At 48.6% G+C, this 16989-nt stretch overlaps 1 protein-coding gene across 2 annotated transcripts; it reads right to left on the bottom strand.

Annotated features, from left to right (window-relative positions):
- Positions 1 to 85: 85 nt before the first annotated feature.
- On the bottom strand, positions 86 to 9067 carry eva1ba (eva-1 homolog Ba (C. elegans)). 2 transcript variants are annotated; one of them, XM_040164239.2, is made up of 4 exons: positions 8782 to 9067; positions 2108 to 2269; positions 1203 to 1293; positions 86 to 1117 (listed from the first exon to the last, which is right to left on the bottom strand). In XM_040164239.2, exons 3-4 carry the CDS (start codon positions 1267 to 1269, stop codon positions 705 to 707), a joined length of 480 nt encoding a protein of 159 aa, XP_040020173.2. In that variant the 5' UTR covers positions 1270 to 1293; positions 2108 to 2269; positions 8782 to 9067; the 3' UTR covers positions 86 to 704. The 2 variants fall into 2 exon arrangements, with proteins under 2 accessions (XP_040020173.2, XP_040020174.2); XM_040164240.2 differs by lacking the exon at positions 2108 to 2269 and having other exon boundaries at positions 8782 to 8918.
- Positions 9068 to 16989: the final 7922 nt, after the last annotated feature.

Raw genomic sequence — 16989 nt, 5'->3', positions numbered from 1 at the left:
AAATGGTTCACCAACGCTCAACTTTAAGCCTTGATTATAGATCAATGGCCCGAAGCAATACGAAGAGAAACAACAGCAAAGGATCTAATGAGCATAATAGTTTAATCCTGTCATTTCCTTTGGTGGAATTAACCCTGAAAACAACAACATGGATTTAATTTCCCTCATAAATTAAAGTTACCAATCGTTATTTTCTTTCCGTCAAATTGCGGAATTTGACTCCCCACATTGATTAATATGTTTGTGTGTAACTTCCTTCCTTTTTCCCAACTCCTGAGAGTGTTTCCCTTCCCAAGAGGACATTGTCCTCGCTGCAAACAAAAGATTCTTCATTGCAACATACATACAGTACATTGTCCGAACATATGCTTTCATTTTACGCTTCTAACAAAGCTCGACCGTCATTAAGCACCGTACATGTGAACAGACGGATCACTTCGAGTGTCCCGTCAGCGCCCACATTCATACTGCATCTTGTCCACATGGACCAATCAGTCTTCAAGACACCTCTTTATATTTCACGTGTCCAGTTAAAAAAAAAAAAAAAAAAAGCATCGCTACGCGGGAAGTGCGTAAAAGTGTCCCACCGCCGCTGTCCCGTCTCCACGACGCTGCCTTGCATCTGAGTCTCACAGGCTTCGGGGGACACGCCCCCCCCCGTCCCGAGGTCTACGTCTGTCCCCCCCCTCGAAGCCTTGCGTCTCTCAGTAGTAATGCACTCTCCCGATGGTGCCCGTCCCCGAGCCCAGCACGTCGGGCTGGCCGTTCCTCCAGATCTCGCGGATGATCCGTTCCCGCTCCTCCAGCCGCTGAGCCCGCTCCAGCTCCTCGGCCGAGGTGAACACGTTGACGCTCAGCGTCCCGTTTGATACGGGGATTTCCGTGCTGGGCGGTGGGGCCGGCGCCTCCACGTCCTCCTCGCCGTCCTCGCCCTCGTCCTCCTCGCTCTCCTCGTCGTCCTCCTCGCTGGCGTCCTTGCGGTGCCTCTTCTCCGGCGTGGCGGCGGCCAGGTCGGCCCGCGGCTTGCAGGAGATGCGGATGACGAGGAGGCAGAGCGTCAGCACCAGGCCGAAGCAGACGCCCAGCACGAAGTAAAGGCCCAAGCTCTCCGGGTTCGCTGGGGGAAACAACAACATGGAGAAAAGTGGCGTAAAGTGCTGCTACTTCATTCGCCATGAGCCGTCCGTCGACGCTGCACTTACCTCTGATGTGCGCGTATGCCGCTATGCTGTTGCTCAGGAGGTCCATCTCCTTTTTCTTCACGTCCATGGCGACCTTTGAATTTCCTCCCACCTGGAAAACAACACACGCGCGGCACTACTGTTATTCCCCGAACATCCTTCCTCCGGTGTCACATTCTGAGCAGCGCCCGGGCGTCCAACCCGCTGAGTGTTGGACGGGGGCGACGCTTCCAGGTGCCCAACAAAAGCTCCTCTGTGTCCTCCTGAAGTGGCGGCTCGATCACCGACGCGTTGGGGGGCGCGCGGCCCTCCGCCTGCCGCGCCTGTTTTCTCTGATTCGCGGCGGCCTTCCATCAAGGGGTCAAGGGTCATTTTCAGGACTCCTTCCTGCCTGATGGGACTCCCGGATGATTTTGTGAAGCTCAGAGGCAAAGAGCAGCATGTTTTTGACTTGTCCGTGACGTTCAGGCCGCGCGTCCTCATTGCATCCGGGCGGTCTGAGGGTCTCTATTGTGTTTCAAAGCGGGAATCCTCACGCTTCCCGACGTCCTATCGGGTGTTTAGCCCTCCCACTCCTCCATCCCGCTGACTCTGGCTTGCTTCCCCCCCCCCCACCGGCGGTGTTGCACCATGAATCACAAAGAGTGCAGTGGAGGAGAGAAATGAACGCTCGCGTGAAATGACGGCGAACTCTAAAGCCGTCCCGCTCTGACGTGAGCACCTTGACCTCTAAGTCGAACCACGTGTCACGTCACAACATCTGGATGTCCTCAACTTGTGTTTGCATTTACTTCCAAACTACCGACGGCATAAAACCACACACTTCAACCCATGTAATGCGGCTCACTAATGGACTTTAAAACACAACAAACAGTCTCACGCAAAAAGCAGAAGTGAACGTGTAAAATAAAAAGGAAAAAGCTCACCACAAAACCAGGCTTTTGGAGCAGGGTCCTCAGATGGAGCTCTCGCTGTGAGAGGAGTTAGATAATGGAAGCAAAAGGACCTCTGTCCTCCTCTGCCTCGCTGCTGGAGCAGGGCCCGCGGCGATCTTCGGTCCTCAGGCTAAAGCGTTCGTTTGGCCGCCGCTGCGAAGAGAGCGAACACAACACACAGGCCGACGTCAAGCCACATTAGATCCAGACTCCAGTGAGGCGTCTGCAATGCAAACAGCGCCGTGGAGGGATACGCGCTCCGGCAGGAGGCTTTTCGCTTCTCACTGGTTCCACTGTGCCGCCCTGAGCCTGTGTGTGGGGGGTTGGGGGGGGGGGGGGGGAAACCCAGGAATGCACGTTCTCCACGTTGCGGGGACGCAAATGCAGCTCAATGCAATCCAATACTGCCACAAAGTCTAGTATTATAACCAGGCTTTGTTGACTGTAAACTAAATGTCCGTCACGCAGGGGGCAGTCAATGCCGCCGTCGCGTTGGACTGCACCAGGGCGCCACAGAAGTTGGAGTTGGAGAAATACGGTTAAAGCTACAGTGCCATGGTTGTTTAAATGTTCTCTCAGACAGGATTGTAATTTTAGTACAACAAGAGCTTAAATCCGTAGTTTAAAACTTCCCTCACATCCGTAGCAGGATGCAGGCTCGCGGAATGACTTTCACAGACCCAACAAAAGGGCCACAACAGCTGGCGGGGTTGGTGCTTTGCGCGGCAGGTGAGGGATGGAGGCCTGTGAACGGTCCCCCTGCCAGCTGTGGTTGGTTTAACGGAGCCTCGGTGCTTTCCAGGGCGGATTTAGATCTCGCTGACTCTCGCTGCATTGTGTGTACACTGCGACGCGCCTGAGCGAGACAGAGCTCGGGAAGGGGGGGGGGGGCTGAGCGACACGGGGGTCACTATGGTAACATGCCCCCCCCCCCCTCCCGCCCCGCAGGAGCGAGACGATGGGCCTTTTTGTTTCTGCAGAGCAGCGTAGGGACGGAGCTACGCACGGACTTCCGGTCCAGCTTCCTTCCTTTCCCTTTTGTTTTTCGTCAAGAGGTAAAATTATGAACAGGCCTTCTCCTCGCTATGGAGCCTTACCGTCCCGTGACTCAGCTTTCAGACATTTACGCAAAGGGACCCAACTGGCTTCTCCTGTTGCAGATGTTGCCCTGCCCCGCGGCCTTGAAAATGAGGCCTCAATTACAACATGCATCGGCAATTTAGTGTAGAATTTGGTCCCATCTTGTTTTACTAAAACTTAAGCTGCAATATAAAACGCCTGGTAAATATTATGAGTGAAACCAACCGTCTTTTTTAACAAATGATCCTGAAGTAATCCATTACTGACACTAACCATGGCGACTTGATTAATAAAAAAGAACAAACCCATGAGACATTTAGCGGTTTTGTCCCTTTGGCAAAAATGTAACAAAGTGTAAAGTGTCTCACTTTATTTTTTGGGGAGTGCTCATATTTTTTTGTGCGGAAAACCTGCAGTTTCCAAAAATAGTTCCAAAGCATTTCTGTTGGAGCTCATTTAAACATCTTAAACATAATTTATGCTGTTTGATGGAGCGCATGAAACAAAAGACAATCCACTGGGTTGACAAGCGGCGGCACGTGACTCTGCGCCTTGTCTGAGCTTCTGTGACGTTAATGTTTAGTCCTATTTTTTGTCCCTGCTAGCTTATCGTTTGTCTTCCCCGGCCTCATATTCTGAGGTCAAACACTCAGCCATCCCCTTCCTGCCTGCCTATTAAATCATCTCCCATCCTGACAGGCCTTAAATAGTGCAGGAAACACACGTCGAAAACTCTTCATCCCATATTAAATCAAAACAAAAAGTAATCTCAGCAAACAAGCCATTGGTTAGCTCGGCTAATGTCCGCGGCGGGTTATTTACGGACGGTCAGACGGGGGAATGTCTTCAGGCCGCCGGCAGCATAAATACACATTGTGGCCCGAGAAGAGGTCAAACGCTATTTCTGTCTGTGAACTGTTTTGGTTTGAGGAGCTGCAGAAAAGCACCAAACTATCCCGTATTTCGTCGTCGCGCACTTGGAGAAAACCACAACGGCGCTGCCCTTCCCGCAGGGTTTGTCTCTTTTCCGCAGGGACAACATCCAGGTCGTCAGGTCACTGTCGCTGTCTGAGATAAGTACGTAAAAACAGAATGAATGAGCTGCTTTCTGCAGCTGATTGATTGGTTGCCGCCCCAACGGAATAGAAGCTCACACCAGTGCTTCCTTCATAACCCGTCCACGATGCTGTCGTTGCACAATGGGGAAATCCACAACCCTTCACCAGGATTTCTGCAGGGAGTCAAGCCACATTGCTTTTATACACCCCGAAGATGAAAAGTTCAGATTACACAAGAGAGCAAGCCGGCGTTTTTTTCCTCATTGTGATGACACACGCCAGGCCGCATGGAGAAAGGAATATTTTAAATACCTTGAATTTCAGTGCAGCCGCAACAATTCCCGGCTCGGCGTGCAGCCTTTCTCTGGTTTGCAAAATGAAAATATTGATTGTGATCACGTTTTAAACATGAAGTGAAGTCCGCACACAGGCTCCGGTGGAGGTCACGGCGTTAGCCGTTGGTATTTATGGCATCTTACGAAGTGTCTTTGCTCTGGATTGGGTTCATTTAAGCGTCCCTGCCCTGATTCTCTGGCTGCCGCTGAGAACAAGCAGTCGGGATTCAATGATGCACAGAATCAAACAAGCCAATCTGGGGAATTTATTCAATATTTTCAGCTCGCGGTGCAAATTCTGAAACTTCTGCATGTTCCGCCAAGATAAACTGAATCACAGCCTTGGCACAGTTACTCTCTGACTCATGGAGAACTGAGCTGAGCAACCTTCGAACTGCAGAAGAATCTAAAACTGTAATGTGCTAAAAGTCGTGTATCACACACCTGCAATCGGGCCAGAAGAAGGTTTCACGCACTAAATCAAAATGGAACTCCAAAACGTTTACTTTCCCCACGAGGCGCCGGTGGAAGCTCACCTCAGCGGGGGGGGGGGTGGCGCAGCCACAGCAGGCTCTATTCCCATCCAAGAAGGTTGCCATGGACATTTCTGTAGAAAGTAAGAGCCGCGGCTCCTCCAGGTTCCTCTGGACGTGAAGCTCTCGGGTTTCAAGCCGTGCAAACCCAGTCCTCCATGTCATGTGACTTGGAGGAGAACTGTGGCTTCGTAAGCAGGACGGGGGACGCGGGGGCCGTCGGTGTGGAAGACCAGGTGTTTGAGAATAGAGAGACGAGGAGCAGGAGAAGCAGACTCCGGTTTGAGTGGCCCTCCTCCCTTCTCTCCAGCCAGAGGTCACACCGACTGGGTGACGCCAACCCTCGCCAGTTAAAACGCTGAACCTCAATTATCGGGACGTGAAAAAAGACCCACTCATCAACACTCAACACTCGCTGTGGGTGAAAGCAATGAATCGAACACACATTAAATCACAGCTGAGCAGCTGCTACGACCAACAGCTCCAATGATTTCGAATCCTGCCCAACTTCTAAAGTTTTCTCTTGATTGTGTTTTAACTGGAAAAGCATCGAGATGAAAACCTGCGTTGGTTGTGCAGCACTCAAACCGTGACAAATGAGTACCGTTAGAGGATTCAATGGCATCAAAGCTTATTGAATATGGTGTGTTGTTCGATATCGTGCTGAGAGAAACCTTTGTGCGTTGACGTTTTTGGCTTTGTTTCTTGACTCAATGAACAGCAGCTTCTGCTTGAAGGACAAAAAACGTTTCAAGCAGTAAACAAAGCATCTCACCAGTGGAGCATCGTCCTGCTGGTTATCATTTGACTTTTTCAGCGGGGCTGAGGTTGTAAATGCACCACGAACCCGGTGCGCCGATGTGACGCCCGCTTGGCTCAGAGTCACTGCGACCTTTGACCCCGATGAATCCCTGTTTATCTCCAGGTCATGAAACGCGCACCACAGTGCGCCGCGTCTCCTGTGAGGAGCACATTGTGTTGACCGTGGCAGGTAACGGGAGATATGGGACTTAGCCGTGGGGTGAGGGCAAGTGGGTAATAGCACCCAGATGTGTTCCTGATGTGAGGCCGAGCCCGAACGCTGTGCTACGCGAATCAAAGATATGCCATGTCCCGCCTTCACGCCGTCGTCATCTAAGTGTGTGTGTGTGTCTGCTGCCGAGGTTTATTTGTGTGTGTGTGTCCGTCTACTTTCCCGTATCTTCATATTGACTCATATGAACATTCCTCGGGTGATGAAAAAAAAACGTTACGAAAACAGAGGCGTGATCTCAGGGCTTCTCATCGATCTGGGCCGCCGTCCGGCAGCACGCCCGACGCCGCACACGGGATCAATTACACGGCCTCTGCGGATCACGGCGTGGCACAAAACACGCGTGTGCCCTCTGTACGTTTGGCTCTGTAGATTTCCTTCTACCTCGGGAACATGGTGACGCTGGGGGGGTTGAGAAATTCCGTTGGACATTTTGGTTTGTATTGTGCAGTAGAAGCGAAGGATGGTGGCCTGTTTTCTGCTGTTCAAAGGACCTGCATTACTTCTACAGACCTCTGCTCAGTAGTCAGTGTTCTCTTTTGTCTTTTAGTGACATCATGTTTTTTAAAGCAGATCCAACAGAAACCACTGCTCATGGGTCTTTTCTGGCGGCATCGTGTCTCAGGGGAGGAGATGGAATTAACACTTTGTCATTGTTTTTCGGGGCTGAGGAATGTCATGTGTTAGTCATTTGCTCGTGGGGCTGATCGGAAGAATACGGTCTAGAAAAGAAGAGATATCAGAGCTTCTTATCTTCTCAGCGATGGAATCGCGTCGATTGTCTCGTTTGATTCTGCATCCAGACTGTGACTAACTTCACTTTGGGACAACACCGTTTCACTGATACCATTTTACACCCGTATTAAATATATGAAGTCATAATATTCACGAATCAAATGCCTTCTTGTGTGTCTAGCTACATGCTTGTACACTATGTGTGCGCGTGCGAACGTCTATGTGGGCCGGCGAGCGTCCGGACCGGTGAGGCCGCTACCAGGGAGCGCTGCAAGACGGTATTTCATCAACTTCGATTTCTTTGTCACTCCATCGTATCCTCCTGGTCACTCAACGTCAGGGAGATTGGAGCTTCTGAGGTCAGGAGGCCGAAAGGTCTTAAAAGTGACAATAAGCTCAGGATTCACATTTGAACCATCATTTCATTGTCTAACGTGTATTTATGAAGGTTTTAAAACCGGAAGATGATGATTGGTGCGACTCGACTGGTCTGATTATTATAGTTGTTGTTGAGAAAATGACTTGAAAGTCTTCATTTAGTAGAAGATCATCCCATTTATGCTAAAGTAGATAATTAAGAAGGATGTGCTTTCTGCTTTAGGAGTTTATTTGGGGTTATTTTCTCCTGAATGATCTCAGCTTTGTTGAGTTAAACTTTCGGTATCTCCCCCTGCGCACCGATTGGTACCGGTCGGAATTTGGACACGCAGTTCAAATCAGTCTGAGCTATGACCTCTGGGTAAATAGCGGACAAAAACAACCATCCTCGGGGCTGATAAGGAAGGCCGGCTGATAACTGGGTCGGAGGGGTTCTGGGAAAAGGAAAAGTCTGCTGGCGTGTTTAACCCGGAGGTGACCTTGTCCCAGCCGGTTCTCAGCCAACCATTCCCACTCATCCCATGGGCGGTTATCTGATCGCCCGGAGGAAGCGCCGCTGAGGTGATGCCGGCCCACCTGGACGCGACGAGTTAAAGTTGACCCCCTGAGAGCGCTCGAGGCCCACGCGTCGCCTCCACCCATCACCTCCCTCCTCCCTCACCTGGCCGTTTCCCTGACGGGGGGAGCTACGGGTGCACGAAGCATATGGTCACCTGCTGTCCTATGAGTGTTTCCGTGAGTCCACGTTAAAAAAAGGGGGGAACAGCTGAAAACGAAACAAAGCCACGTGCACCATGTGTACCATGTGCCCCATATGTGCCATGTGTAGCCTACCATGTGCACCATATGTGCCATGTGTAGCCTACCATGTGCACCATATGTGCCATGTGTAGCCTACCATGTGCACCATGTGCACACGCCTCATTCTGTCATCCCGGCCGTTCTGGCCTTACGAAAAACACATAACGCGACAGGATGTTTGTTTTGCGTGTAGAAGAGTGTCAATGAATCAATCACCACGAGGTAAGCGGACAGCAGCAGCTGCACAGGAAGGCTTCGCCATCCTGTCTCAACTGTACCTGCAGCATCAGCTGCTCTTCGGCCACGGTACATTAAATGCACGCAGAAAACACACACATGGAGGACTACGCTGCTTGGACGGGTGTTTTGCTTATTTAACTGTGTGTTACACCATAATGAGATTCAGTTAACATTCCATAACAGCATTCGCAAAAGGGCTCTATGAAGAGGTTTACTCTGCTTTAACCACTCTCATGTTGGACCACACTTAAAAAAATAAAATATTGAAAATATAAACAATCACAAGTAAAAACGTATTGGAGCTGCTGTGATTGAAACCAGATATAAAAGTTGTCTAAAACATTCCTTGTAAACAACGTTGCAGTTGATGAGATGCAAAACAAACTACAAGTTCCTCCATTGTAAAAGTAGAGTGACACAAAGCTGTGTTTCTACGGCACTACACACATGCACGGGAAACTGTCAAACTCACCGGTCCGTGATGAAAAGAAACGTCCCCCTGAAACGGTTCGGTCCACACAGACGGCTTCGGGCGGAACCTTCTTTCCCTCCAAATTCAGGAAGAAGCAGAGCATCACAAGCAGTCCTGTTCTGCTCCGGTCGATTCCCTGCTGCTGCTCTGCTAAAACCCAGATGAGCGTGTGTGTGTGTGTGTGTGTGTGTACAAAGTCTGGGGAAGAGGTGGTAACTTCCTCTCAAAGTTGGAGACTGGGTGAGTAACAGAGTTCTCTCTCCCTCTCTCTCTCTCTCCCGACTCCCACCCACAAGCAGCAGGCAGAGCTGTCATACTATTCCCCCCTTTCAGATGGAAAAAAAGAGGAACAGCCTAAAAAGGGCAAGCTGGAGGGACGAGGGGGGGGGAGCAGTGTGTGTGTGTGTGTGTGTGTGTGTGTGTGTGTGTGTTGGGGGGGGTTGAGGGTTCTTTCCCTCTGTTGTTAAGGAAACCGGCACAGAGCAACTGCAGGCAGAGAGTCTGAGTTTATTTTTCCGTGCACAGTTCAGTGTGACGGGAAAACAACAACATGTGCAGCTGAGACGTCCTGCTGTGAAAGACCGATTTTACCATAAGTGATTTTCTTTGTCTACAACAAGCAGAAACAATCGTCTCTTTTTTTAGTTAAAAGTGAGGCGACAATAGAGGGTTTGCAGTCTTCGTGCTAAGCTAGGCTAGCTGAGGATATATTTTTCTTTACAGGACGCAGGTTATAATTTATGGTTCTTTTGGATGTGGAGGAAGAATAAAAAGAGACACATTTATCCTCCTCTTGATATTATTCATGTACACTCAGTCGTGTTCATGCAACATTAACTACGTCGTGCTGACGGGAAGGGTAATAATAGCTTGTATGTCGAAAGATGCAGATATATTGTCACGCGGTGCGTTTTAGGAGCGGCCCTCTGCTGCCACGATGCTCACGATGCAAAGAACAATCCCTTAAGTTTCACATTTCAGAAATGCTTCTGCAGGGTGCAGCTATGAAGCTGAGGCCATATGGTTTTGGTGAAGCAGCCTCACACAAAACACAGCAAACATGTAATCTCAATAAAATGTCAGCTCCCATGCTGCAGGAGTTGACATCCTAATTGCTAACAGCTGCAGGCTGCAAAAAAAACCTTTTGGCAGATTGCATCAATGATCAACCATCAACAACTGGGGCAACAACGATAATTATATTCTTCTAACTGCAGGACGTTTTTTAAAATTTGAATTCACGGCGCACACCGAGTCCTGCGTGTTATGAACAGCCTCGCAAACCGACGTCTCTCCGGGACGTGAGAGTCACCGCGGGCTCATGCTGTAAATCCCGGTGGCCACCAAGCGCTGCGGAGGGCCGGGAGACGTTTACTCTTCACCTGAAAAGCAAGGAGGAGAAGCTGAAATCAAGCGTCCATTTCATTTCAGCAGAGGTGTTACTGTGCTACACCCTGCTGGGGCTCGGAAGAACGTCCGGCTCTCCATCCCACATGTTTCCCCTCACAAAACCTGCTCCCTCAAACCCAAGAAGCCGGGCGTGTCGTCTTGTTATCGACTCGATATACTCGTGGAATACTGGACCGGTTTCCCATCACATGTCCTCCCTGATTCCCCTGATTCCCCTGATTCCAGAGAGGGCCACGGTTCATCGCCTTCCTGCCCGGATCTTCTCCTGGCTGCCAGATGTCCGCCCCCCGTCCCCGAGGCTGATTTGCACCACTTGCACCACTCGGGGGTCCGATGAGCGGAGAGACACACACAGGAAAGAAAGAAAAGGAAATCCAGGACACGTGTGTCTCTGTTCCATGCAAACACGCGGCGCATCGCGGTGCGGTGCAGCGGCGTGGAGCCGATGACGTGGGGAGATTCTGTTTCGCAGGTGGGAACAAGTGTGTGTGTGTGTGTGTTGGGGGGGGGCAGTGTGGATATTTAAACAAGACAGCACTCGTCCACGCAGCCGGCGTGAAGCGAGGCGACGCGTTGGATGCAGGCTCCCGGGGAACAATAGCCAACTTCCGTCTTCAACCGGGGTTAATATTTGCAGTCTCGCCTCACCCACATTCGTTTTCCAAAGGGGTGGGGGGAGGGAGGGAGGGGGGGCGGTGCCCTTGTGTGATGTGAGGGTGATGTTTGGTTGCGGTGCAAAGAGCTTTTTGAAAAGAAGCAAACGTGCAAACAGATCACAAACCACCGGGTTCCTTCCCTGGAGAAAAGTGCTGATCCGATGTGGACGACTGATGCTCAGTCCTCGTGTCCTTTGCTCAAACGGAGGGACGGGACAGGACGGGACGGGACGGGACGAAGCAGCGCCCGCTGATGACTCATCTGTAACATGAGATGAACATGGAAGGGTCACCATTGTGCTTCTTCTGATCAAACTGTAAACACGCGTTGAGACGAAGCGTTACGTCAAGGTGCAATGTTAATTATAGAGTTATCAAAAGTTATCAAAATAGGCAGACCAAGGAGGGGGAACGAGGGGGGGGGGCTTTGTCTATTTAATGGAGGTTGTCAAGAAGCTCGCTTTGGCATTGGCTAACTGCTCATTAAAACCTCCTCGGCGAACGTAGATGGGTCCTGTCTTCCCTTTCAGGTAATCACACCCTTTGTTTTTGTCCCCCCCCCCCCCCCCCACACACACCTAAAACAGACTCACTGCAGGCATATCTGCCAGCAGCAGCTCCTTTATGGGACACGCGGGATCCCCATTTTGTAAAACCATTGTGTGCTTGTAAATGTCATCAATGGTCTTATATCATATTGTTAACCTGCTGAAGAGAGAGAAGTCCATTGAAGGGAGGGGTCTGTTTGATAACAGAGGTGATCCCCCCCCCACCCGACTCACTCCATCAGGCAAAAGTCGAGGAGAAGTTACGGGGTGACATGGTTTCCCTTCCTCCCCACCTCCTCTTATTAAATGAAATCATGACAGTCAGGTTTCATCTTGCATTCGTGCTCTGTTGGTGTTTCAATGTCACGAGAGGAAGTGAAATATAAATAGAATTCAAACTGCTCAAATAACGCTTCTATTGCTGAAGCTGTGCACATCACGGCGGCCGCGCAGGAGGCCACGACTCTCTTATGAACCCGTCTTGTTTCGCATATTTTAAGAATGGCTCTCTGTGTGCATGCGAGCATGTTACTGAGCTTAGCTGTTAGCTTCCCGCTGCAGCCTTGAAGTGCTGGATGTAGAGGATACAGTGGATTCCTCTACACACTCGGATTAAGTTTATTAGCAGCCAGTCACATTAAGTGGCGCAGAGCACAGAGAGGGAGTCGAACCCCCGCGGAGAGGAAAACGGTCGGCTGCAGTCCGAGATAATGAATATTTATTTCCACCTCTGGTCAAATTCTGCCAGCGGCACCGAGACGCCATATCTATTTAGAAATGAGGCATAATGACGGGCTTTCTTCCACAGGGGGGAACTGTGAATGATGCTAAGTATATGCCCCAAAATAAGCAGGAACAATGTTGCACCGTGTTTACGTCTTCTTCATGAAATGCTGATGCTAGGAACACGCTTCCATTTCCAGACATGGAAGCCGCTCAAATGAAATGATTCCATTTTCCTTTCTGCATTAAAATAATGAACCGTTGTCTCAAGTGTCTTTGCTTGTCTTGTCTTATAAATCAGACTATCAATAATTTAGCAAGAAGCCCTACTTCAGAACTCTTTATGGACACTTCGTCTGACACGTGACCCTTTACATTCGGTCTGTTGGGCGTCGCTAAATTCAAAAGTTTGGCTTCCACTGCAGGAAAAAACTGCAGCGCGCATTTTTTGAGGATTACAACTTTTTTCATTTTTTTTTTTTTTACAGAATGGCAGATGCTATAATGGGACACGACGATCAGATGTTCAGACCGAAAAACAGAAAGAGAAGAAGACATCCGAGAGAGAGAGAGAGAGAGAGAGAGAGAGAGCATCTGTTGACTGTCCGAATGTTTGAGCCTTTGTGACCCCCCCCCCCGACTCCCCCCTCGCCTCCCCCATTGACCTTCCTTCAGGCGTGCATCCCTCCCTGTTGGGTCGAGCGTTACGAAACAGACACGCACTAAACACATCGATGGATGTATTCTTTAGAACAACAGTTAGCGACGACAAATCCTTCAGTGCAACAAGTGGCCGTGCGAGAAGAAGGAGAAACGTTCCGCTCGTCGCCTCTCTGATATTTTCCATCTTCATTGAATCGACGCTCTGGAACTTCGGGTCGCAGCGTTAACAGCGTTCACGCTGGTGAACGCGAAGAAGAGCCCAGCTGATGGAGACGCGAAGAGACGCCAGACTCCATCATCGGCTGTGATTTCATCGTCACGTCGTCTCCGCTGACCGCTGGTGAGAAGATCACACGTTGTGATTGTCAGCAGAACACACAAATAAATCCGTCGTCATCAAGACACGGCATCCTGTTTATACTCCTAATAATAGACAAGACAACACAAACAACACAATAACACTTCTAATGTACACAACAACAACACACTAAGACTTCTAATGTACACAAAAACAACACACTAACACTTCTAATGTACACAACAACAACACACTGACACTTCTAATGTACACAACAACAACACACTAACACTTCTAATGTACACAAAAAACAACACACTACTTCTAATGTACACAAAAACAACACACTAACACTTCTAATGTACACAAAAACAACACAATAACACTTCTAATGTACACAACAACAACACACTAACACTTCTAATGTACACAACAACAACACACTAACACTTCTAATGTACACAACAACAACACACTAACACTTCTAATGTACACAAAAAACAACACACTACTTCTAATGTACACAAAAACAACACAATAACACTTCTAATGTACACAACAACAACACACTAAGACTTCTAATGTACACAAAAACAACACAATAACACTTCTAATATACACAAAAACAACACACTAAGACTTCTAATGTACACAAAAACAACCCACTAACACTTCTAATGTACACAAAAAACAACACACTACTTCTAATGTACACAAAAAACAACACACTACTTCTAATGTACACAAAAACAACACGCTAACACTTCTAATGTACACAAAAAACAACACACTACTTCTAATGTACACAAAAACAACACACTGACACTTCTAATGTACACAAAAACAACACACTGACACTTCTAATGTACACAAAAACAACACAATAACACTTCTAATGTACACAAAGACAACACACTGACACTTCTACACAAAAACAACACACTGACACTTCTACACAAAAACAACACACTGACACTTCTACACAAAAACAACACACTGACGCTTTTAATGTACACAAAAGACAACACACTAACACTTCTAATGTACACAACAACAACACACTAACACTTCTAATGTACACAAAAAACAACACACTGACACTTCTAATGTACACAAAAACAACACAATAACACTTCTAATGTACACAACAACAACAACACACTGACACTTCTAATGTACACAAAAACAACACAATAACACTTCTAATGTACACAACAACAACACACTGACACTTCTAATGTACACAAAAACAACACACTGACACTTCTAATGTACACAAAAAACAACACACTACTTCTAATGTACACAAAAACAACACAATAACACTTCTAATGTACACAAAAACAACACACTAACACTTCTAATGTACACAAAAACAACACACTAACACTTCTAATGTACACAAAAACAACACGCTAACACTTCTAATGTACACAAAAACAACACACTAACACTTCTAATGTACACAAAAACAACACGCTAACACTTCTAATGTACACAAAAACAACACGCTAACACTTCTAATGTACACAAAAACAACACACTGACACTTCTAATGTACACAAAAACAACACACTGACACTTCTAATGTACACAAAAACAACACACTAACACTAGCCTCTCGTGTCTTTATGAACATGAAATATTTGTGTGCGTTAGCAAACAGAAATCTTCTCTGAGGGAAATGACTGCATTGGACTGCACATGTTTCAGTGATGTGTTACACATCTGCTTCACATCTGGTGAGCACAATGTAACAGCTGGATCTTGAGGATTGACGGCACATTGAGGTTCTTGTATTCATGTATATATTTATTTAATGGATGGGTGAACACGTTACTCCTGAAGCCTTATAATATACACACAATACAAACACCTCCAGTAGTTTTAGACGCAACGTCTTCGAGCCTGAACTGTCCCACAGGCACCAAGTAAAAACACAAGCCCTCGCCGGCGTTCGTGACGGCCGTGGAACGAGCCGATGTGAAACACCAGACCGAGATGTGTGGCGGGCCGCCATTTTTTCTTTTATCCATCGCTCTTGACCACAAACAACTGTAACGCCTCGGGGAGCACGGCGCTCTGAAACGCCCGCACATAATGACATGCAAACCGCTATGGATAATGCGTCAACACACCAGCCTCCACTCATTGCTTTTCCCACAGTGAAGGTCTGACATGAACAGGCGCTTGGCTGAAGATGAAGATGCCCTCTTGCGATTGCGTGGGGGAGAGTTTTTGTGTGTGTGTGTGTGCGTGTGTGTGTGTGCGCGCCGTGTGTCCGATGGTGGAGGCCAGCGCCATCAAGATGCTGCCTTTCATCGCCTCCCTCTCATTAAGGTGGAGCCCGGAGGAGCGTAATCCACATAATGACACGTTGCACAGACAGCTGCTGGTGGGCACCGTGACGCTGAGCCAGGTTGAAAGTCAACACACACACACACACACACACACACACACACAGCGCATACTGAGGACAGGACCAAACAGGCCAGGAGGGGAAAGAGAGGAAAGAGCAGATGTGAAAGGTGAAAGGAGAAGTGCAGTAAAAATCAATACCACTACAAACAATACTTGTTGTAGACGGATTCACAACGTTTACGTGCATCTCGACAATCCAGCAAAGCAAAAAGGTGTCGAACTCTCCGTCACACCGTCCCGCGGACCGTGCTGCAGAGAAGTGTGAGACGTTTCCTTGCAAGACGATCGCACTGCGAAGGAAACATCCCACTGTTAGTGATCAGACGGCTCTGACACCTTAAGATGTGCGAGTGAGCGGAAGCTACAGACCCGTTCATGCACATGCAACAGACCTTATTGGCTCATAACTTTGCATCGTTCACAAACGCAAACGTCTGCCAGCGTTCAAATCATTACAGCGGGTCACCCGCTCGGGCCCCATGCAATCGTTCGACACCATTGCACTTCCTCTCCCCCGTCCCTCCATCCTGCCGCCCCCCCCCCCCCCCCCTCTGCTGGGAACTGTTGACTCATGGACGACTGAATCAACAGTTTGGGGCGTCAGAGGCATTGGTGCGGACTGTGGTCGCCGCTGGGCGCCCTACTGGTCGTTCACCTCCTCGCCGGAACACGAGCCCCCGGAGTTACAGTCCACGCACACATGGACATGTGATAGCAAGCTGAGCTGCACTTTTTGGACTCAATGAATGAAGGAAGAGGTCGTAAAACGTCGTGTTGTTTTTAGGGAAGCAGGTGTCTCCGTTCTCACAGAGCTTCAGAAGCTCAGAAGAGGGTGACCCTCTTTTCTTTGACGGGAAAAAGAAGAAGCAGACAGCAGGATTTCTTTATCCGCGAGGCTTTATCCAGGGGGGAAGAGTTTTAATCTGTTAACATCTAGTCTTGATCTTCAGTGAATGCGTGCACACCATAGTTAGCAGCTACAAAGAACCTGATGACTTACCCCCTCCTCCGTGGAACAAGTGCTGACAAGTGGAGGACAAATCTGATCTTTTTATGCACAGTCAACGCACCTCAAAGAACCCTCTCGTTAATCTATTGCTTCCTTCAGGTGCTGACGAGATTATATGTTAGCGTCACTATTATTACTGTCACTCAGAACAGAGCTGCAGAGCTCATGGACCATTTGTTCTTCACATGACAGCATGTCTGCACAGACAGGTCAGGATAAGACGACACTGTATGTGGATGGAGACCGAGCTTCAAGACAAAATGTAAATTGAAACCACAATTTAGTTTCGAAAGAAGGTCCTTTGAAGCACTTTGACCAATCAAGGCCTCAGAGTTCTGGGAGAGCGCTTTAGTGAACCAAGCAGTACTTAAAGTGTGTGCACGCATACGTGCGAGTGCTTACATCCCCGTGAACGTGAGCGTGTTCCCGCTGCGTTTGCATTTTTCCGCTGACAGGGGAATGCTACAACACGACTCCCTC

This window comes from Gasterosteus aculeatus, chromosome 20, assembly GCF_964276395.1.
Source record: "Gasterosteus aculeatus chromosome 20, fGasAcu3.hap1.1, whole genome shotgun sequence".
NCBI lineage: Eukaryota > Metazoa > Chordata > Actinopteri > Perciformes > Gasterosteidae > Gasterosteus > Gasterosteus aculeatus.
Note: the sequence above shows the minus strand (reverse complement) of the source record. Positions and strands in the feature narration are given on the sequence as shown.

What these genes read in the sequence shown, in the direction of transcription:
- eva1ba (XM_040164239.2), bottom strand. Translation starts at nt 1,269, where the DNA reads ATGGACGTGAAGAAAAAGGAGATGGACCTCCTGAGCAACAGCATAGCG. An exon ending in GGCATACGCGCACATCAGAG is followed by an intron (nt 1,118 to 1,202) that starts GTAAGTGCAGCG and finishes TGTTTCCCCCAG; the next exon opens with CGAACCCGGAGAGCTTGGGC.